At 53.4% G+C, this 22,249-nt stretch overlaps 1 protein-coding gene across 2 annotated transcripts in view; it reads right to left on the bottom strand.

Annotated features, from left to right (window-relative positions):
- The window catches only part of SH2D3C (SH2 domain containing 3C), a 54,890-nt gene extending 42,005 nt beyond the window's left edge, over positions 1-12,885 (bottom strand). Inside the window, exons 1-2 of one of the 2 annotated variants that reach the window (XM_073313991.1) lie at positions 12,846-12,885; positions 6,941-7,607 (exon numbers count right to left, since the gene is read on the bottom strand). In XM_073313991.1, the coding sequence (XP_073170092.1) occupies positions 6,941-7,607; positions 12,846-12,885 (707 nt within the window). Of the gene's footprint in view, positions 1-4,381; positions 4,469-6,940; positions 7,608-12,845 lie in introns of those variants that run through there. The other variant, XM_073313992.1, reaches the window with a different exon arrangement.
- Positions 12,886-22,249: the final 9,364 nt, after the last annotated feature.

Raw genomic sequence — 22,249 nt, 5'->3', positions numbered from 1 at the left:
CTATTCTGTACTGCAGCTGTTAGGAGACAATGGATGTTCTCCCAGGAATCTCTGCAGCCTGTGAGAGCCAGGCATGGCATCTATTTTATGCGCCAGGGACCGTTGCAAGAGGCCTGGCATGGAATCTAATTACACCTCATCCATATGTTTATCTCCTGGCTCTAGATGACCACAAAGACTGAATTTCATTCATGTTAAACATTAGGCTGAATATCAGCAACAAACCTTCCTGACAGGGAGATCTACTGGACTGGGGACCCATCTCCCAGGGGGTGTGAAGGAAGCCCTGGTGCTTGGAACAAAGCTAGACTGTACAAAGCATGAGTTGGTGCTCAATAGGATCCCATACTGCACCGACCCCTGGGCCACAGGATCTCCCTGACAGGCCTGTTCCAAAGCCCATGCCCGTGACTGAGCGAGGGTTTCCCTACTGATCCCGCAGCAGCACCCTAGCAGGTTGTGGGGGATTAGCGCCATCCACCCAGCTTGCCACAGTGACCTAGAGCAAACCTCAGTTCACCGGCTGGTTTCTCTCAGAAGCTGGAGCAGGAGCAAGCCATGGATAACGCTCCTGGAAGAAGAGACAGCTGCAAGCAGGAGAGAATGTTTCCCGTCTTGCTGCCAGATTATTTTCCAGGTGATTACAGGATGTCAGGGCAAAGATGGGCCTGGGCTGGTGGGGTTCCTAAAAATCTGCTCCCTCCCTACGCCAGCTGCAAGCTGGCCTCCAGAGGCACCGGGTCAGAGAGAGACCGGCTGGAGTTTGGGAATCTGTGAGAAAAAACAAAGGGAGGGGGAAGGGAGACTCCAGGCAGGAAATTGGGAGCATGAGAGCAGCTGGGAAGTGGAATTTAGGAGGGTCTTGCAAGCTCCTCCAGTGCTCTGCAAAGCCATCAGGGTCTGTGGCTAATGAACTGCAACACTCACATCCCAGCATCCAGTGCCAGAGAGCCCCGACTTCCACTCGGCGCTGGGGAAGAAAGAAACGGCTATAAATAACCCCTTCTCCTAACTGTAAGCAGATGCAGAGCCTGCGCCTTGGCCCTGGGAGAGGCAGAGGGACGCTAGCGGCCGCAATATGCAGGGAGCTGTGCGACTGAATGGCCGGAGCATTCTGGAATGAGACTCAAACATTCTTGAAGCCCGTCACAGCGCCTGGGAGAAATTCCAGCGCTCCCTTTGGAATGAGTCCCTGCTGCCTGGGAGCCCCTTCCGACTGGCCTGAGATGCCTCGCGGGGGGAGGGGCAGGCTCAGAGGCACTGCCCCAATGCTGGCAGGGATGCCAGGGAGTGGAAGGCTAGGGCACGTTGGGTTCAGCCCCTCAGCATGTCGCCGTTGGTTTTGAAATTGATTAATCTTTACTTCCAACGGCTCCTGCTGCAGCTCCTGGCTTTTCACCACGTCCAGGTGCTCCAGCTCCAAGCCGCTCCTTGCCTCACCTGCATTTCACAGCCAAAGAGTATTCTTAACGTTGTGTGTTCCTCTTCCGCTCTGCGGCATGCTCCAATGGACAGGGCACTGGACTGGAACACTGGGGACTCTCTGCTGTTGGCCGGCTGGGTGACCTTGGCCAAGTCACTTTACTATTGAGTGCCTCAGTTTCCCCATCTATAAAATAGGAATAACGCGCGTTGCCTCCTTTATAATGCACTTTAAGATCCATTGATGAAAAGTGCCATGTATTTGTACCAGGGATTTTGCATTGCAGTACAGCTTCTGCAGGGGGCTAGCTAACTGTGTGCTATCACTTTCCTCTGGGGAGCAGTTTTCACTAGTCCTGTGCATATCCATTGTTCTCAGAAAAGTCAAGTCCATTTCTTCCAGGGACCTCCTTTTTTGCTGCTTGTCAATTACACCATGAATAATTCGGTCTCGGATTCATTCATCTGGTCACAGTTCACATTCAGGGTGGTGTTACGTGTGTCTGTAACACACCAGTCAATGGTCTCGCCTGGCAGCTGGTTTCTTGTAAAGAAAACATGCTCGCCCCAGTCACATTCATGCCTGGATCAGTCTTCTGGAAATTTCTGAAAGGCTTTGCCGAGCAGTTTGCAGTCCCCTTCGTGCTCCCAGAGGAATGGACTGTGGCTCTCCAATGCCACAGGTAGCAGCCCGGAGGATTTCACCCTCTGATTCCTCTTTCGGCACCACTTGCTCCAAGAAGAAGGTGGACTCACTCCCCCAGTTCAGGAAGCTGCTGCATTTGCTCCATTCTTGTGGATGCTTCAGCTTCCCACAGCGTACTAAAGCAGGGCCCACAAGCATGCTGGGGAGAGGCTGAACTTTTCTGGCCCCACTCACCCAACAATGGTCAGAGTTCCAAAGATTAAAAGCCCATGACAGGATCCACTGATGCTGGTGGCTACTGTTACAGGACATGCGCCTGAGGATTATCCCTGGGAAGAGAGAGAGTGTGTGTGGGGGGGTGTATGTGCACGAGCGAGCACTGGTCTATATTTCTTTAGGTGGATTATTCCCCAGATGGCGTCCTGCCCCTGGTGCAAGAGTGAAGATGATCTATGTAGGATGGAGGATATTCCTGATCAGCAGCCTTCCTGGGCTTCCCTCCGGTGGGAATGCTTCAAGGTGAGCTCCAGAACCCAGCATAAATCAGTGTATTGGGAGCAGAGATGGATCCGAAATAGGGAGCTGCCCCATGTCACGTGGGTGCTTCACGGTGACACTCGGGAAGCAGGACCTTTGGACATATGGGCTTAGAGGAGAGCATCACTATTCCTAGCTATGGAACTACAGGAGGACCTGTCTGGAAACTTCATTCCACTTGGCACATCTGCTGAAAGCACCAACCTTTCTCCTCTGATCTGATCACTGGTCACACAAGAATGATGGTCGCAGCCTAATGCTTGGTGAACATTTGTCCACATCACAGAACCATGCCACAGCCTGACACCACTCCTGAGGGGACCCGGATCGGAACAGCAGGGGCTGCTGCAGGGCAGAATGGAGGTGCATTGGCAGAGCAATGCATGGCCCCAGAGTGGAACAGCAGGTCAAGATTAGGGTCCAGTGCTAAAGCTAGGTGTGATCGCACCTTCATGAACCAGGGATGGGGCAGTTTTAAGCTCTAGTGCAGCGCTGTGGGTAGGTAGCAGGTACGTCCCTTCCTGCACTGTCCACCGTTGCTCAAATCCTGGAGCTTAGATGCTGCAGTGAGCTCAGATCAGTGCATGAAATCATGGACTATATGGTGCAATACTCAGGCACCACGGGGTGAGTTACAGCTGGACAGTTCACCTTCCAGCTGAACTCCTAGTTAGCATCAGGCAGTGCAGGGGAAAGGTGCCCAGGACAGGGACAGCCCGTCACAGCCATGTATCCCTGGCCTCCTCTCCCCTTCAATGGGGAAGTGAGACATTCCAGAACGACAGGCTGGTCTATGAGGATGGGGAGAGAGCTCCGGCTGCAGTTGTCTATGGAACATCTTCCTCTCCCTCCTCAGCCCGGGCCCAGCTCCAGCGCGGCGCCGGTGGCCTTGGGGATAGCACCGGGCTTTGTGCGCTCCTGGGAGGCACGGAAGAGTCCGCTGTTTCCATGACTGGTACTGACCAGCCCTGCACATGCCCAGCTCCGGAGAGAGCGAGACGCTTCTGCCTGCCCATCATCCTGCTCTCCCGTATTCCTCACACTGACAGCAACCCAGGGAGCCCAGCACCTTCCGCCTGTCACACTGGCTCACCCCTCTCCCTGCCCTGGCAATGAGGGCTAGTGGCATGATCCTGCTCCTGTTTAAGTTAAAGGGAATTTTGCCTTTAATGTCAAAGGGAACCGACTGGGCCCTGGCTGGCCACGTCAGGGACTAGTGCTGGAGAACTTTCCCTGCCGCCCGCTCTAATCCATTCCTAGCCCAAATCACCAGGCTAGTAGCCCCCTTCCCTGCTCCACTCCCAGCTGTGCAGGCCCTGCCCTGCCTCCTTGGCTGGGCTGGGCCAGGGCCGCAGCAAACCCTGGCAGGCGAAGGGAGGGGGCTGCAGCCGGAAAGGTCTTAAGTTCCCCTTTCTGGCTGGCCGCCGAGGAAGTGCGTGGGTGGGGGGGTTCTGCAGGGCAACCCCCACCCCACTCAGATCCACACGGGGCTTTGCCAAGCGCCCAAGCCCAGGGCAGGGCGCAGAGAGCCGGGCAGGGTTGGTGCCAGGGTGACCTCACCCCAGCCCGGCCCCCCAGGGGCTGCCCTCCTGCCTGCGCTTTGTCCCCCGACGTGTCTGTGCTTCCCACGAGCGACCCTCCTGCCCCGTGGGGTGGGGACAGGCAGAGCCCCCGCAGTAGACCGGGGCCCCCCTCAGGACGGATCCCCCCGGCGGGGCAGCTTTGCGCTGTGGTTTGCAGCCCCCTCCGCCGCCCCTGCCCACGGGACACGCTCACCTGCCGGGGCCCAGCCCCTGGGGCCTCCTGCCCACCTCGGTCATCGGTGCCGGCTGCCTGCGCTCCGAGCCCCCCGCACGCACCCGGCCAGCCGGAGAGCAAGTTTGAGCGCTGCCCCCTGCGAGCGCTGAACTTGGGGAGGGCTGAGCCCGGCCAGGCCCGCCCCTCCGCCCAGCTGCCTCTGGCCCTGCCTCCCTCCCCTCGCCGGGGCCCGGCTCCCACAGCTGGGAGAAATTCCTCTCCGTTCCCAGGCTCCTGGCAGGCACAGCAGCCCCTTCCCTACCGCAAACCGCCTGAGCAAACAAACCCCAGAGCCCTGGGAACCGACCGGCCCCGGCGGTGGGGGGCAGGCAGGGGCCTGGGCTAAGCTCCCTGGGAATCAGGAGTGACTCCGCTGGTGCCACGCTGGTGTAAAACCGGGACAACAGAATCAGGCCTGGCTCAAGCAATGGGCTGGAGAAGGAGCTGGTGTAAACTAGTGCCTCTCCACTGACTTGACACCAGGGAGCCTCCAGATACCGCGGGGGCAGGCGGGCGGCAGGGCAAACCCCTCAGCTTGGGAGCTCAGACCCCTCTGAACAAGCAAACCCAGTGCCAGGGAGAGGGCGTCCGAGGTAGATACAAGCAATGGGGCTGAATCCCCTAAACCAAGGGCAGTGCCCCTCGTGTGACGCCCCCCCCGGCCTCCCTGGCACCCGAATCCGGTGGCCTCTTGCTCTGCCGTAGACATGGCAATGCTGAGCGGCGGCACTGAGAGGGTGGCATTGGCTAAGGCGATGGATCCTGCGCAGCGCTGGGCCGGGTGGTGTTCTCCCCTGCACGCTGTGCCCTGCCTGGGCTGCAGGGAGTCGGGGGACAGGGGAGCAGCCAGAGCCCAGCAAGGCGAGAGAGCCCAGTTCCCAGGGAGAAGGGTTCTGGCTCACACACGTAGGCTGTGGTGCATGCATATGTGTTCACGGGCGTGTGCATGTGTGTGTTCATGAGCGTGTGCGTGTGTGTGTTCACGGGCGCGTGTGTGTGTTCACAAGCGTGTGCGCGTGTGTGTTCACAAGCGTGTGTGTTCACGAGCGTGTGTGTTCACGAGCGTGTGTGTGTTCACGAGCGTGTGCATGTGTTCACGAGTGTGCGCGTGTGTTCACAAGCGTGTGCGTGCGTGTGTTCACAAGCGTGTGTGTGCGTGTGTTCACGGGCATGTGCGTGTGTGTGTTCACGGGCGTGTGCGTGTGTGCATGCGTGTTCACGGGCGTGTGTAGTGGGATCAGCTGGCCTCAGTGCAGCCAGCCCTCGAAGTGGAGAAGACAAGGCATAGGGAGCGCCCATGAGGTCACCTCCTTTGGCTGAGTTAAAGGTGCAGGAGGCTTCCCAGGCAGGGGCTGAAATCGGGGAGGGCAGGGGGCTGCTGTCCTTTGGGGCCCAGGCTGACAAGATCCTGCAGTCCTCACACAAGCATGGCGGGGGCCAGCCAGTGCCAGCTGTAACTCCCAGCAGCCGCCCACCCGGCCCCGCTCATCCACTCCCCGCATTCCCAGCCCGTTCCCAAGCAGAGCCCTCCTTTACAGATTCCACATGGGCTCCGAGTCAGTGGTGGAGCCGAGAGGCACTCGGGTGAGGCCCAGGGGCAGCGCTGTCCTCTGGGAGTCACGGGCAGCTGGAGTCTGAGAAACCCCTCAGCGGCTGCACGTTCATGCCCAAGAGCCCACTGGTGACACTTCCCTCCCAGGAGGAGATGGAGGGGGAGAGAGAAAGGAAGGATAAGGAAAGAGATCAGGAATGAAGTTCTCCAAATCCCACTCTGCTCCCACATACAGCGCCCCCAACTCCTGGTGTATTTCTCTCGTGGATGAAAGCCACGACTTGAAACTAAACTGAGAACAAGGCAATGCGAAGGCTGGACTAAACCAGGCTGCCTGAACCGTTTCCGTCCCGACCGGAAGCAGGAAAGACCAGAAATCCCACGGGAAGCTTGTTCTCATGAAGCCGCCAACCCCAGGCTGCAGATGCGAAAGGTTGTAATAAGCAGCCACACTTTCCCCGGTGTTTGTGTAAGGGATTGTTGCCTAGAGGCTAGCACCCAGCACCGGGAGACCAGCCTCCTGGGTTCTGGCCTGCTTCGTGACCTGGGGCAAGTCACTTTGCCTCTTTGTGGCTCAGTTTCCCTTGTTGGTAAAATGAAGATAATAGCCCCCTGCCCTCAGGGATGTGTGAAAGGTGGAGGTTGGGAAATAGCATGCCCCGGCTGACAGGTGCTGGGGTGGGCAGAATACACCATCATTATTACCTCTGGAGAAAATCCATCACTAGATACAAAGGGAGTTGACCCGAGGGGATGCCTTGGAGGGGCTCGATCCTGCAAGGTGCTGAGCACTCTGGCCCTGATCCAGCTGAGCACTTCACCATGCACTCAATTTTGAGCATGTGCTTAGTCCAGGACCATTCAGGTGCTTAAATGCTTTGCTGGGTTGGGGCCAGAGTCGTCCGCACCCTGCAGGCTTGAGCCCTCATTCAGCAGCAGAGCAAGGGGGCACTGGAGTAGCTGAGCACGCTCATGCTGTGGCTTACCTCCCTTGCTGGATCTCCCAGGAGGCAGGTGGCAATTCCTCCTTTGCTGCTTCTTGTCCTTCCCACGGGACAGGCTCTTGCAACCGCTCTGCTTTGGTACAACCAGCGCTAGGAGCTCGGAAAGGCTCCTGGGGTGGGCTGGCAGTGTGTCTCTCTCCCACGCCCCCAGGTGCTTGCCCAGGCGGAGGGTTGTTCCCTGAGGCATCAGATCTCACCCTGGGCTCTGTTGTGATTGACACACCCAGGCTGGGGCTGTTAGTCGATGGCAAAGTCCCCGAGAAAGCATCTGCTGTTGGGGCAGGGTCAGCGGGAGCCACTGACTCTGGGATGGCGGGTGGGGACGTGCCAGGAGCTCTGCCACCTGTGGTCCCTCTGTCATGGGAGCTTTGGGAGCTCTTGGTCTGTTTCCCCGCCCCTCTGGGGGTGGTCCTGGGCATCGTCCCCATGTGGCTGTACATGTCGCAGGACCTGGCGTAGGGGGATGGGCTCTTGGGCATGGTGTTCAAGTCATCCTGAGTGCTTTCCAGGGTGTCCTCCAGCAAGCTGTTGGCATGCAGGGTCCCCGCCCGCAAGCTCTCTGTGGGGCCGGAGGAGGCGGACACTCGCCGAAGGGTGAAGGCTCGAGGGATGTTGCTCAGGCTCCCGAAGCCTTTGAACTTAAAGAACTCTGGAAAAGAAAAGGAAACGTGAGCTGGGATTACTCCCGGGGAGGAGGCGGGTGGCAGGGTCTGGGCCGGCTCTTGGTATGGGGCTGAGATGGTGATGACGGCAGTCTCTGCAGTGGGGTTGTGCCCTCTGATGTGGGTGTAGCTCAATGGAGTTGCACCCTGAGAGAGAAGAGTCAGACCCAGCCAGCCTGACACCCCTCTGGCCTGCACCTTGGGGTGTCAGTGAGGTAGCATGGCCTAATGGCTAGGTCGCTGGGCTGGGGCTCAGGAGAACTCCGCTCAGTTTCTGGGCCTGCCACTTCTTTGCTGAGTGGCCTTGGGCTAATCACGTCATCGCCTTGTGCCTCCCTTTCTCCATCAGTGAAATGAAAGAAATTCCCAACCAGCCACAGGAATGTGAACAGGGCACCTGGCAGCCCTGCTCTCGCTTCCAGCCTCAGCAAAACACTGACAGCTGCAGGGGAAGAGGCTGCATTTGTCTGGCTGCTGAACAAACTGATGACATGCCCTCCCCACCCTCCTGGCCCCATCCCCATTCTGTGCCAGAGGCTTTGGTCCCTTTGCCTCAAGACAAAAGGCAGGAAACAAGCCAGGAGAGATGCTATCAATAAATAGAGTGCCCAGGAGCCACCTTTTGGAAATCTCCATTAGCCTGGTTAGAACAGCCTCTCATGCCCGCTGGCAGAACCCGGTTCTTTTTAGTCCTCCCCTGGTTGCCTTTCTCAGAGAGGTTTCTTCTGCGCCTGCCCCCCCCCCCCCCCCGGTGGGAACAGTTTCATAGATTCATAGATTCATAGATATTTAGGCCAGAAGGGACCATTATGATCATCTAGTCTGACCTCCTGCACAATGCAGGCCACAGAATTTCACCCACCACTCCTAAAAAAGACCTCACACCTATATCTGTGCTATTGAAGTCCTCAAATTGTAGTTTGAAGACCTCAAGGAGCAGAGAATCCTCCAGCAAGTGACCCGTGCCCCATGCTACAGAGGAAGGCGAAAAACCTCCAGGGCCTTCCAATCTGCCCTGGAGGAAAATTCCTTCCCGACCCCAAATATGGCGATCAGCTAAACCCTGAGCATATGGGCAAGATTCATCAGCCAGATACTACAGAAAATTCTTTCCCGGGTAACTTGGATCTTACCCCATCTAAAAACCCATCACAGGCCATTGGGCCTATTTACCATGAATATTTAATTACCAAAACCATGTTATCCCATCATACCATCTCCTCCATAACAGTTGTGGGTCCCAGGGCTGCTCTGCACCATTGTGGTTTTGCGTGTGGTCGGCACAGTGTGTAATAATCCAGAACTGCTCAGCTTGGAGCCTGTGCACATTAGTTAAACTGGAGTCCGTGCAGGGGGACGCAGCCTGTGAGTGGACGCATCTTCTGTGGGGGGGGCTGGACCAGCTCCAGCAGGGACATCATGGGTGTCAATTGCAGAGTGCTGGCACTCGCTCCCCCCCCCCCAAATTCCATAGGGCCCCAATCCTGCCCTCACTGACATTGGGGCAGCACCCCCCCCCATCAGTGGCACAACACGTGTGTAACTGGGGGTGGGATTGGGGCCCTACTAAGGGCCTGATTCTCCTCTGCCTTGTCCCCTGTGTCATTGGTATGCCCATACTCAGAAGGTGCCTGTGATCAGGTATACCAACCCCACAGTGGCCACCACTACCATCTGTGAAATCCCGTTTAGGGCCAGAGCCCAATGATCCCCCTCTGCTGGACGAGAGCCTTAGCTCAATTATGGGATGAATGATTTGTAATTCCCTTGTTTCTGTTCATTGGCTGCCCTGGACAGGGAGAGATTTTAAAGTGACCTGGCCAGAGGGCCAAGGCAAAGGAAGAGGGAGACTACCACATTGTTGGAGCGACCGTCGGCAGGAGGTGCCCGACAGGGAGTGAGCTGCTACACCACGCTTGGCCATGAGGAGGCACTAGTGGTGAGTCAACCCCGCCACGGTGTCAAATGTAACAGCTCCAATCTGGTAGCATTTTACACCCATTTTGCATTTCAGTCACCCTGCAGCTAAGAGACTCTGTCAGTCGGAGAGTGACGCAGCCTTGTGATGTGCTCAGCTTCCAAACAGAACAGCACCACATTTCTCCAAGATCTAGCTGCCTATACGTTCAGCCAGCCAGAACCTGAAAAGCTCTCTGTAATACCCGGTGACTCCTGATGATATAATACCCCTGGGTATGTAGGTATGTGGCAGCAGGAGTCCATGAGTGTGTATATATTTCCAAAGGGTGGAGGGGAGTGTATGTGTGACTGTCTTTGGTACATGGTGCACCATGATTGCATATATCAGCGCGAGTGAGACAGTGTAGCTGTGTGCCTGTGATATAGGGTGACCAGACAGCAAATGTGAAAAATTTGGGACAGGGGGTGCGGGGTAATAGGAGCCTATATAAGAAAAAGACCCAAAAATCGGGACTGTCCCTATAAGTTCGGGACATGTGGTCACCCCAGTGTGATAGCATGTGCGTATGTCAGTGTGTGGGGGACCCTGTGCTTGTGCGTATGTCTGTATGTGTATGATGATGAGTGTATGTTAATGTGGGTGGGAACATATGACTGTGAGTGTGTATGTGTGGGGCTGGGTTCCTGTGTGGATGAGACCATGTGACTATGTGTGTGCATGTCGGTATGTGTGCGGCTGGGTTCCTGTGTGGATGGACCATGCATGTGTATGTTGGTACATGTGGGGCCGGGTTGCTGTGTGGGTGCCCATGTCTATGAGAGTTTCCCTCCGAACTAGTTCAGGGCCCCTTTGCACGCCAGAGCTAGCAGATCAGCCTGCGTTCAGCGAGAAGCGTGTACTGCGGGAAGGATATCATCTACCCACTTCCTAAGCGAAGCGAGCGAGCAACTAGACCCTCTAGATCACTGTTTTCATCTCCCAGCTGCCACCTGCTACTGCTGAGTGCAGAGCGTTAACCGAAGTCATATTTGTAACCCTCACAGGATGGATTTGTGTTTCACACCCCAGCCCTTTTCCCCCAGCTCTGCTCTGAACGGTAGCGCAGCCCAGGGTCAGACAATCACCCCCCCTTCTCCTTGTGCATCCCACAAATGAGGGCGGAACACAATCTCGCCGATGTACCCCCAGTGCCAGGGTTGTGCTCTTCCTGTGGCATTACTGTCTCTGCATGCCACATGCATGGTTCAGGGAGCAGGTAACTGGGCAGCCCGCTGGGATTGCTGTTTCCCTTCTAGGAGGCTGCAGCGCTGTCCCAGTGCAGAATAGCTTCACTGTACATAGCTGTTACAGGGTTTGGGGCCAGGACACGAGGCAGGAATCACTGGGTGAAAGTCTCTGGCCCGGTTTAGCAGGAAATCAGACTACCTGATGGTTCTTTCTGGCCTCAGAGTCTATGGAGCCCTGGCTGTAGCATTATTAATGCAAAGCTTTGTCCTTCTCTACGGGATCTCAGAGCATTTGGCAAACAAGACTTGCAAAAACCCAGCAGGAAAACTCAGGTACAAAGAGAGGAAGTGATGTGCCCAAGGTCAGGCAGTAAATTAGTGGCACAACTGCGAGTGACACCAGTTGTCCTGACTCCCAGGCTTGAATTTCATTCCTAGATCAAGCCACCTACAATCTCTTAGTCCATTTCAGAGAAGGGGCTAGCATATGAGGAGAAGGGATTTAACTCACTTTTCTGGTTTATTTGCATTATGGTAGCAGTTAGAGGCCCCCACTGAAATTCTGCTGGGGCTGGACAAACACTTAGTGGGATGGTCCCTGCCCTGACACCGTCCAATCTGAACAGACAAAAATTGGGACACTGAAGCACAGAGAGAAAGGGGAAGGCTGCAAGTCAAAGGGAGCAGGGCAGCTAACTGTCATTTTTGCCTTTGGAATCTCCCCATAAGTGACTTGCCAAGGGTCATACAGGAAGCCTGTAGCAGAGCTGAGAATGGAACCTAGATCTCCTGAGTCCCAGTGCAATACCTGAACCTCCAGACCATACTTCTCCTCTGTCGGCTGGGGTGGGGGCCCTATTGATGGGGAATCGATGGATTTGTTGAGAGGGGCCATCCAAAAACCGCTGTGCCCCAGGATGGTCGAGTGGTAAATGCAGCTCTGCCACAGACATCACGTCATGCCACTGTGCCTCAGTTTCCCTCGCCTCTAAATCAGGGATAATCCTGACTTGATGAGGGTGCTGTGAGGCTGGATTAGTACATGTTTGCAAAGCACTGAGTGATCCTGTGGGGGAAGGACGATTCTATGCAAAGCCTCAGAGTGGGCACCAAGCGTTCGGAAATGGGGAAAATGCAAATTTAAATTCTAGCGTCATCATCTCAGGCCAACTTACATGTGAGGGAGGCTTGCTGGGAAGGAAGTGTGTGAGGGGGCAGCAAATGAAATTATGCTGGGGTAGCTACCTTTCAGGGCTTTGGGGAAAACCCCAGGTCTTTGGGAAAGAAGAGAATTCAACCCACAGCTGCTGCTGATTAGTTTCCTCTGAGACCAGCTCCAAAGAGTTTATTAGTGCTGTGCACACGTAGGGTGAGATCCTGGCCCCAGTGAAGTCGGTGGGAAAACTCCCATTGTAATGGGGCCAGGATTTCAGCCATAGCCTCGTCCCACTGGAGTCAGTCTGGATTTGCTCCCTTGTTCCGCACATGCTGCCCCCTGTGTTCGATGTGCTCCGTCCAGGTGCAGGATTGCGGGTGGCTCAGGAGCCCCCATGGTGCTCAGGGCGGCGGGCGGGGGGAGGAGAGACACCTGTCCTGTACTTTTCTCTGCACCCAATTTCACACGGGATTAAACTAAACTGGTCCCAGCTCACCAGTTCAGTCCAGTTCAGTTCAGTGAGGGGCTGATCAACTGGATTATTTTGTATACCTCAATCTGCGAGAGGTGGGACGAGACACCCGCTCGGCCCCATCAAAGTAAATCCAGCCCCGTCCCGATCAGCCCAACCGAGAGCAAAACAAAATTGGCTTGTGGTCTGAAAGGCCCGCGGGAACCTGGCAGCCACGAACCCACTGACTACATGGGCAGTTTGCGTCCGCCGCTGTCGTGAGCAGCCCCTGGGCCAGCTCCCACAGGACCGATGCACAGCCCAGACACACACGCACACGGGCTCACCACATGCAGCGCTCTCCCCCCACAGCCCCTCCGTTCTGCCTCACCCTGCTTTAAAGCTCTGGCTGCCAGGCTCAGATAGGCGCATGCACAAGAGACTAGCGACGCGTTCCCCGGAGCAACTTACTGAATTTTTTGAAGGCCCCTCTCTTCGGGCTCTCTGCCATTTTCAGCTTCTGATGGAGCCACCAAAATGAACCAGGTCTAAGTTTATAACTTTCCCTAAGCCCTCCCCTCCCCTCCCTTCCTCTTCCCCCGCCCCTCTTTCTCTTTCACTCAGCATTTCCTCTATCTTCAAAAAATACCATCACCTACTTCACAGCCCCTACCCCCTCCCGCTGCTGTCACCACAGGGGGATAATGCCCCCTGTTGTCACCAGCTGCCCTGCCTTCCATGGCTGGATTCGAACGATCTGTGTTTTGCTGGCACCTGATCAGGACTAGGGCCCCATATAAACACATAGGAAGACAGGGTCCAGGCCCCACGATCTAATGGTAATATCTGCTCTTGCATTGGCCAGGAATCAAAGCAGGGTCTTCCAGGCTTAGGTGATTCCATGATAACCTTCTCCCTGTCCCCCACCTGCACTTTTTAACCCCAACCCTACGCTATGCTGCAAAGTGAGATCCCCTGCCCTCGAGGATCCAGCTAGCTGGATTGCAGGCTGCTGCGCAGGTAGTGAGATCGTAGAATCTCAGGGTTGGAAGGGACCTCAGGAGCTCATCTAGTCCAACCCCCCTGCTCAAAGCAGGACCCATCCCCAATTTTTGCCCCAGATCCCTAAATGGCCCCCTCAAGGATTGAGCTCACAGCCCTGGGTTTAGCAGGCTAATGCTCAAACCACTGAGCTATCCCTCCCGCCTAAATCCTCCCTACCCTCGATTGCTCTGTCCACCAGGGCACAAGAGGGGTTTCTGTGGAGAGAATGTATTGTCTAGCTAGTGACACTGGACAATGGGCAATCCTGACAGCTCCTTTTTAGGGCCTGATCCATTCCCACTGTGCTTGACCCTGCACAGTGGAGGGTTGCTGCTTGGGAGGAGATTGTTGTTGGCTGGGCAGAGGAGGTGGTTCTCAGCTCGTGTTGACATTTGTCAGGTTGATATGACCCTTCTGAGTCCAGGGATTAAGCCATCTGGCCCTGTCATTGTGGTCTGAGTTGCGAAACAAGACGGGGTGACAATGCTGGTAATGACAGTGTAATAAAAATGCACATTCTCAGTGGGTCCCTAAATGCTTTTACAGCTTTACTTACTGATTGCACCTTGCAAACAATGGGACTAGCTCCCTGCTTCTTTACACTGGAGTACATCTGGAGTGACTGGGTACCCCTATTGACTGGGTACATGTCACCTCAGGACGGGAGGCAGAGATAAAGTTTCTTGACACCTTAAATGACTGCTTCTTGGAGCAGCTGGTCCTGGAACCCACCAGGGGAGAGGCAATTCTTGATTTAGTCCTAAGTGGAGCACAGGATCTGGTCCAAGAGGTGAATATACCTGGACCGCTTGGTAATAGTGACCATAATATAATTAAATTTAATATCCCTGTGGTAGGAAAAACACCACAGCAACCCAACACTGTCGCATTTAATTTCAGAAAGGGGAACGATACAAAAATAAGGAGGTTAGTGAAACAGAAATTAAAGGGCACAGCGCCAAAAGTGAAATCTCTGTAAACTGCATGGAAACTTAAAGGCACTGTAATAGAGGCTCAACTTAAATGTATACCCCAAAGTAAAAAATATAGTAAGAGAACTCAAAAAGAGCCACAGTGGCTAAACAACAAAGTAAAAGAAGCAGTGAGAGGCAAAAAGTGGAAGTTAAATCATAGTGAGGAAAATACAAAGGAGCATAAACATTGGCAAATGAAGTGTAGAAATACAATTAGGAAGGCCAAAAAAGAATCTGAGGAACGAACAGTAAGCCAAAGACTCAAAAAGTAAAAGCAAAATTTTTTGTAAGAACAACAGAAGCAGGAAGCCTGCTAAACAACCAGTGGGGCCACTGGACGATTGAGGTGCTAAAGGAGCACCCAAGGACGAAAAGGCCATTGCAGAGAAACTAAATGAATTCTTTGCATCGGTCTTCACAGCTGAGGATGTGAGGTAGATTCCCAAACCTGAGCTATTCTTTTTAGGTGACAGATCTGAGGAACTGTTCCAGATTGAGGTATCATTAGAGGAGGTTTTGGAACAAATTGATAAATTAAACAGTAATAAGTCACCAGGACCAGATGGTATTCACTCAAGAGTTCTGAAGGAACTCAAATGTGAAATTGCAGAACTACTAACTGTAGTCTGTAACCTAGCATTTAAATCAGCTTCTGTACCAGATGACTGGAGGATAGCTAATGTGAAGCCAATTTTTAAAAAGGGCTTCAGAGATGATCCCGGCAATTACAGGACTATAAGCCTGACTTTGGTACCGGGCAAACAGGTTGAAACTATAATAAAGAACAATATTGTCAGCCATATAGATGAACATAATTTGTTGAGGAAGAGTCAACATGGTTTTAGTAAAGGGAAATCATGCTTCACCAATCTACTAGAATTTTTTGAGGGGGTCAACAAGCATGTGGACAAAGGGGATCCAGTGGATATAGTGTATTTAGATTTTCAGAAAGCCTTTGACAAGGTCCCTCACCAAAGGCTCTTATGCAAAGTAAGCTGCCATACGTTAAGAGGGAAGGTGCTCTCATGGATTGGTAACGGGTTAAAAGATAGGAAACAAAGGATAGGTATAAATGGTCAGTTTTCAGAATGGAGAGAGGTAAATAGTGGTATCTGTCAGGGGTCTGTTCTGGGACCAGTGCTATTCAACATATTCATAAATGATCTGGAAAAAGAGATAAACAGTGATGTGGCAAAATTTGCAGATGATACAAAATTACTAAAGATAGTTAGACCCAGGCAGACTGCGAAGAGCTACAAAAGGATCTCTCAAAACTGGGTGACTGGGCAACAAAATGGCAGATGAAATTTTATGTTGATAAATGCAAAGTAATGCACATCGGAAAGTATAATCCCAACTATACATATAAAATGATAGGGTCTAAATTAGTTGTTACCACTCAAGAAGGAGATCTTGGAGTCATTGTGGATAGTTCTCTGAAAACATCTACTCAATGTGCAGCGGCAGTCAAAAAAGTGAACAGAATGCTGAGAATAATTAAGAAAGGGATAGATAATAGGACAGAAAATATCATGTTGCCTCTATATAAATCCATGGTTCGCCTACATCTTGAATACTATGTGTAGCTGTGGTCACCCCATCTCAAAAAAGATATATTAGAACTGGAAAAGGTTCAGAAAAGGGCAACAAAAATTATTAGGGGTATGACTTCTGTATGAGGCTAGATTAATAAGACTGGGACTTTTCAGCTTGGAAAAGAGACAGCTAAGGGGAGATATGATAGAAGTCTATAAACTCATGACTGGTGTAGAGAAAGTAGATAACAAAGTGTTGTTTACTACTTCTCAAAACACAAGGACTAGGGGGTCACCAAATGAAATTAATAGGCAGCAGGTTTAAAACAAATAAAAGGAAGTATTTCTTCCCACAATGCACAGTCAACCTGTGGAACTCCTTGCCAGAGGATGTGGTGAAGGCCAAGACCATAACAGGGTTCAAAAGAGAACTAAATAAATTCATGGAGGATCAGTCTCTCAATGGCTACTAGCCAGGATGGGCAGGAATGGTGTTCCTAGCCTCTGTTTGCCAGAAGCTGGGAATGAGCGACAGGGGATGGATCACTTGATGACTCCCTGTTCTGTTCATTCCCCCTGGGGCACCTGACACTGGCCACTGTCAGAAGACAGGATACTGGGCTAGATGGACCCTTGGTCTGACCCAGTAGGGCCATTCTTATTTTCTTATGGCTCCTCTGACTGCCATGGATTTTGATCAGTGTTCGTGAGATTGGAGTTTAGGCCTATGTATAGGAATCAATCTGCCCAACCTGAAACACAGCCACCACTGCGATGAAATGTGACGGCTGTTTAATTCTACACAATGATTTTTGATAAGACGTGAAGAAGAATCCTGGAGGGTGGAAGGAATAATAATAGTAGTAGGAATCATAATGAATAATAATAAATCAATTAATTCTTTTTATTGAATAATAAATACATTGTACTTATATAGCACCTTTCATCCAAGATCTCGAAGCACTTTACTGAGGTGGGTGAGTAGCATTATCTCTGTTTTACATGCACGGGGAGTCCATGGCATGCTGAAGGGCACACAGAGATTCAGTGTCAGGGTTGGGAACAGCACCTGGATCTCGACCGGACTCCTCTGCTCTAACTACTAGACAACAATGCCTTTCTTTTGCTAAAACGAGGTTTACAGAACTCATCATAGAATCATAGAATCATAGAATATCAGGATTGGAAGGGACCTCAGGAGGTCATCTAGTCCAACCCCCTGCTCAAAGCAGGACCGATCCCCAATTAAATCATCCCAGCCAGGGCTTTGTCAAGCCTGACCTTAAAAACTTCTAAAGAAGGAGATTCATCTCCAGTGCAGCCCACTGACACATTTCCTGTGCTGTGCAAATTGGGATTTTACCCTCTTTTTACCCTTGGGACAGGTGTCGTGTGTGAGATACCCACAAAAGGGGCAATCGGTTAATCAGCAACAACTACATCAAATGGACAGTCTAAACATAGATGCTGAATGGTATTTTTTAGTTGCATCCTCTGAAGCATTAGACACTGGCCATTGTTAGAGGCAGGAAACTGGGCCGGATGGATCAAAGGTCTGAAGGGATAAAGCCGATTCTATGTCACTATGAGTAGAAAGGAATGAGCATCAGAGAAAAGCCCCCTCACTGTGTGTGCACGCCCACAGAGACACACACATGCACGCCCAGATCCCATGCAAAGAGCCACATTCTACCCACCCAGATGCCCACAGTGGAGTGGCTTGCACGGGTATAACTGAAGGCCAGTATTTAGCCCATTCAGTAGAACCAGATGGTGAATCTGATCTCGCTTTGTTGGTTCAGTCAGTGAGTTCCTATAATAGAAATAGGTGTGAACCATTGAGCCCAATTATGGTCCCAGGAGATGCTGTCTCACAGCCGGATCTCTGTGCATCCAAATGGAATCAAGTTTTACATGACTGGCCAGCTCAGCAGAGATCAAAAACGGGGCTCCCTGGGCGGCAGCGAAGGGTGGCCAGTGGCAAGGTTGGTTATGCAGGAATCGGTCCAACAGGACTGTAATTGGAGGAGCGTTTTGCGCCATCTCCGGGGGCCAGACGCGGGGGCTGTGTGCCCCACAGCTGGGGCGGCTCATCCTTTCTGTGCAGTTTAAACAGCATCCGGCTGCAGCAACAGCAGCGCTGGGTGGAAAGAGAGCGTGGCCTTCCAGCATGCCGAGTGCTTTACACCCATCCCAATGGCAGCAGTAGCCCTGGAAAGAACCATCTGGACAGTGAGGCTTTGCATGGGGGAAAAGGAGACCAGCCTCTTCTGGTCCAAAGGTCCAAGCTGGTGGGATTAGGCGCCTGCTGGCTGCAAACCCGGCCCGGGTAGCGTAGGTCAGAGCCAGGCTCAACACCAGAGCATTTCTGGGCCTGGGGAATGGGGGAAGCTTTGTACCGGGCGCGATGGCAGGGCAGAGGGGGGACGCAAACTCCTCTGGACGTTAGGGCCACAGAATTATTCACAGGACACCCCGGTCAGAGAGTGTAGGGAAAAGGTCAGTGTCTGGGAACCAGCCTCCAGGTTTTCTTTGGCAGCTGGGGCCCCTCTTGTGCTGTGGGTGAGGAGAACACTTTGGGGCGGGGCGGGGCGGGGGAAGGCGTGTTAATGCAGCTGGGGACAAGACAGGTACCTAGACGGGGCCTGTGGGAGGATGGTGCTGAAAAGACAGGGCCCATGTAGTGGGTGGAGGGGCTGTGTGTGGGTGGGGTGTACGGGAGGGCTAGGAGGCAGGGGAAGGGGGTGGGGGTGGTGTATGGGAGGGGGCCGGTGTGGTGTTTGGAGCGCTAGGGCGCTGGTGTAGCCCGTGAGAGGGCTGGGCAGAGGGAGCCACCCTGCGGCTCCCACCACCCCTTTCGGTAGCACGGTGTTGTGGCAGACGGGCAGAGTTGCCGTTGCCCGAGAGCGCTCGCTCGTTATTGAGCACGCCAAGAGGTGGGCGTCACCGGCGCAGGGTTTGTTCCACCCTGGACCCCACAGTCACCCGCTCTGTCCTGATGGCTGCACATGCTCCCTGAGACACTGAACGTCATCCGCCTGCTCCCCTTCCCCTTGCTGGGAAAGTGGCCTGTGCACTCCTTGCCTCTCAGAGCCCGGCCTGGCCTGCGCACACAGCTGCCGAGCAGCAGCTGGGCTGGCCGGGCTTGAAAGGGCGTGTAACCCGATCGGCATTTCCCACGCTGGGTCAGAGCCTGGCAGGGCTAAACCCACAGGCCAAAGGCTGGGGAATGTGTTACTGAGACCGGAGGACAAAGCAGCTGTTGTGGGCTAGGATATCTGCCAAGCCGACCTGTTAGAGAGCAGCGTGTGGCACCCAGGAAGGGGGCTGGCTGGGCTGGGCAGAGCTATTGCTGGTCATACCAGGGCTTTCACCACAGCAGACAAGTTGCAGTAGTTCACTGCTACCCGTGGGACACCTGGTGTGTGGAAGATGCTTCCATCACACTAGGTTCTAGGCTAATCTGGGGAGGCCCTGGAGCTCTGTGGGATTCTTTTATTGGACTTGGATTAGATTGTCCTCCTCACCTGCCAACCCTTCAGGGTCCAAAATACTGCTATGTGCTGGGCGAAACCTGGGTATGGGCTGAATTAAAGCCTCATTAAGAGTGATGGGTGTGAACAAACCCCTTCAATTAACATAACGATAAGGATAATTAGTCACAGTCCCTCACCAAAGAGAAAAGGGTTACATGAACCCACCCAGGAGATTTGGACTGTGTGGCCAGAGCGGGTTTTGCTGCAGAGTATTGTTTTGCATCAGGGGATGGGAGGGGGAATGGGAGGAAAAGGTGAACCCAGAACCAGAGAGAGACAGAGACAGCCTGAAGAAGCAGCAGAAGCCTGTGAGCATGGTTTGACCCTGAGATAAAACGTCTACACATACATCCAGGGCCAGCCCCAGGCCCCAGTGTTCCAAGCAGGTGCGTGGGGTGGCAGGCAGAAAGGGGCAGTGGTGTTTCCGCCGCGGTGGAAATCGGACGGCAGCTTCTCTCTTCTGCCGTCCGCCGCGGCAATTCGGCAGTGACAGTTTTTTTTTCACGGCTTGGGGCAGCCAAAACGGTAGAGCCGGCCCTGCCTACAGCACTTTTGCCTTTGGTTCCTCCTGCATTCGGAGCAGCAGGACTTTGTTTATTCTTGTAAATAAGCAGGATTGCGTCAAAGCAAAGCCAGACTCCAGAAGCAATTTCTGTTCCCAGCTTGGGCATCCCCTGGGCGCCAAACTTGGACGAGCAAAAAGAGGCAACTATATGTAGTAAATGACAACAAGACTTTGCCGTTCTCCACCGCCTTTGATCAGAGGCTGTCTGTGTGATTTACAAAACCAGGAATTCATTCTTGCTATGCTCCTCTTGAGAAAGCTAATAAATGGCTAAACTGGGGCACAGAGAGGATAAGTGACTTACCCAAGGCCATGCAGGGAATTTGTGGCAGGATTGGGACTTGAACCCAGAGCGCCTGAGTCTCAAATCAATGCTTTGAACACAAGGCTCTCCATGCCACTTCCTGCGTACACAGTTTTGGTGTCATGGTATGAAAGTCTTGGCATATGTGGTACTTTCAAACAGCCTCTTGCCCAGGACTCAGACTGCAATCTGTATATGTCACAGCTCTGGGGGGCATAAATCAGGTGAGGTGAGTAAAAGAGGAGGTAGTACAGTGCTTTCCATTTGCAGGGCGATCGATGGCCTCTCAGTCTGTGGCACCTAAACCTACAACGCTGCTGAAAGCACCAGGACAATGAAAGGCAGGTTGTTCGGCTGAGTGCCGCGCAGCCCAAGGGCAGATTGGATTTTGATGGGCAATATCCATGTTTGTCAACCAATCCTCTCCACCTCCCTGACCTGAACGTTTGCAATTGGCGGCTTGGGGACCCGTTGTGCCCTACATGCGATGACCCATGGTTGGGTCAGAAAGCAAAGCAAAGCGCAAGGGGGCAGTTGTCATTGTTCGCTGCAGGTCTCCTGAGCTGCAAATGAGCAGGTGCTCACGGGGCCCTCTGGGATCAGGGTGGCAGGGTGTCCTGCTCCTCAGCCTTGATCCCGAGCCCGCGGGTTAGATCTGGGCTCACACCTGCCTCTGTGGCTGTGAAGGATCCTGTGCCAACCAGTCTGGTTCTTCTGGGCCAGGTGCATGTCGGAGCACCCAGTGGCAGGGGGGGTCACAGAACTCCTACCTGCACTGCTTGTACCTGGGCTGGATCTACTGCCTGGTTAAACAGATAACATCAGAGCCCAGGCCCTGGCAACCTGGCACTTCTCCCCAGCGCGACATTAGCACAAGGTGCTTCCATTTTCCTCTGTCTGTTTCTGGACGTGCATCTGAGGAGTCGCCTCCCCCATGAGCTGAGCTCACTCTCTGCTCCTGTTTATTGTGGCTTTTCCTGCCCAAGTCCCCAGAGGCAATGAAAGAAATCCACTCACCGGCCCCTGGCAGGAAAATGATACAACAGGATGGAGAGCGGACGGCTCACTCCTGCATCTCAATGAAACACCCACGCCTGCTCTTCTCCTGGCGTTGATTACATTAAATGAGGGGGGCCCAACATGCTCCCGAGCCAGGAGAGCAGATGATTCACTGGCAGCGGCTCGAGTATGTATGCCAGGGGAGTTGGCACACCGTGTTCCCGATGTGAGCGCTCTCCCCACGGAGTATTGTTCATAAACAAGCAGCCTTATCAGCCGGCCAGGCTTAGGAGAGTGACTTGTTGCTCTGTGTCTGCAAAGTTCTTTGTCTCTACAGAGATATGGGAAGCTTAGATATTGCTGGGACGGTTCTGGGGAGTGAACTGCCAAGCCAAACAACAAGCCTGGGTCACAATGGGATGTCAGTCACTGGTGTCCTTTGCAGGACTCTCTCTGATGTATCCGTACACTGTCCCTCTCCCGCTCCCAGTTCACTCACAGATCTCAAAGGACCCAGCGAAGGCAGGGCAGCGTTCTTCTCCCCATCTGACAGTGAGGGGAAGCTGAGGCACTCAGAAGGCCAGCATTTGCAAGAGTAGCTGCTACTTTTGGGTGGGGAGGGGCCTTGATTTTTGGATGACCAGCGTTAAGATAAGTTAGGGTTGATTTTAAGAGGAGTCGAGCACCCAGGGCTTCCACTGGCATCACCTGGAGCTGTGGTTGCTCAGCACCTCCAAAATCCAGGCTCCAGGCACACAAAGCCAGAGGCCACTTTTGAAAATTTCCCCCTAAGTTACATTACGGCTCAGTGGCCGAGCCACTATAGAACAGGAGTCTGGACGCTCAGGCCTCTGGTCTTCCCACTAGCCCACACTTCCTAAATAACATGAATGATTTCGCCACCTCACACCTTGAAGA

Source organism: Lepidochelys kempii, chromosome 16, assembly GCF_965140265.1.
Source record: "Lepidochelys kempii isolate rLepKem1 chromosome 16, rLepKem1.hap2, whole genome shotgun sequence".
Classification (NCBI taxonomy): domain Eukaryota; kingdom Metazoa; phylum Chordata; order Testudines; family Cheloniidae; genus Lepidochelys; species Lepidochelys kempii.
The sequence above is the reverse complement of the archived record's forward strand: the minus strand, read 5'-3'. Positions and strand labels throughout refer to the sequence as shown.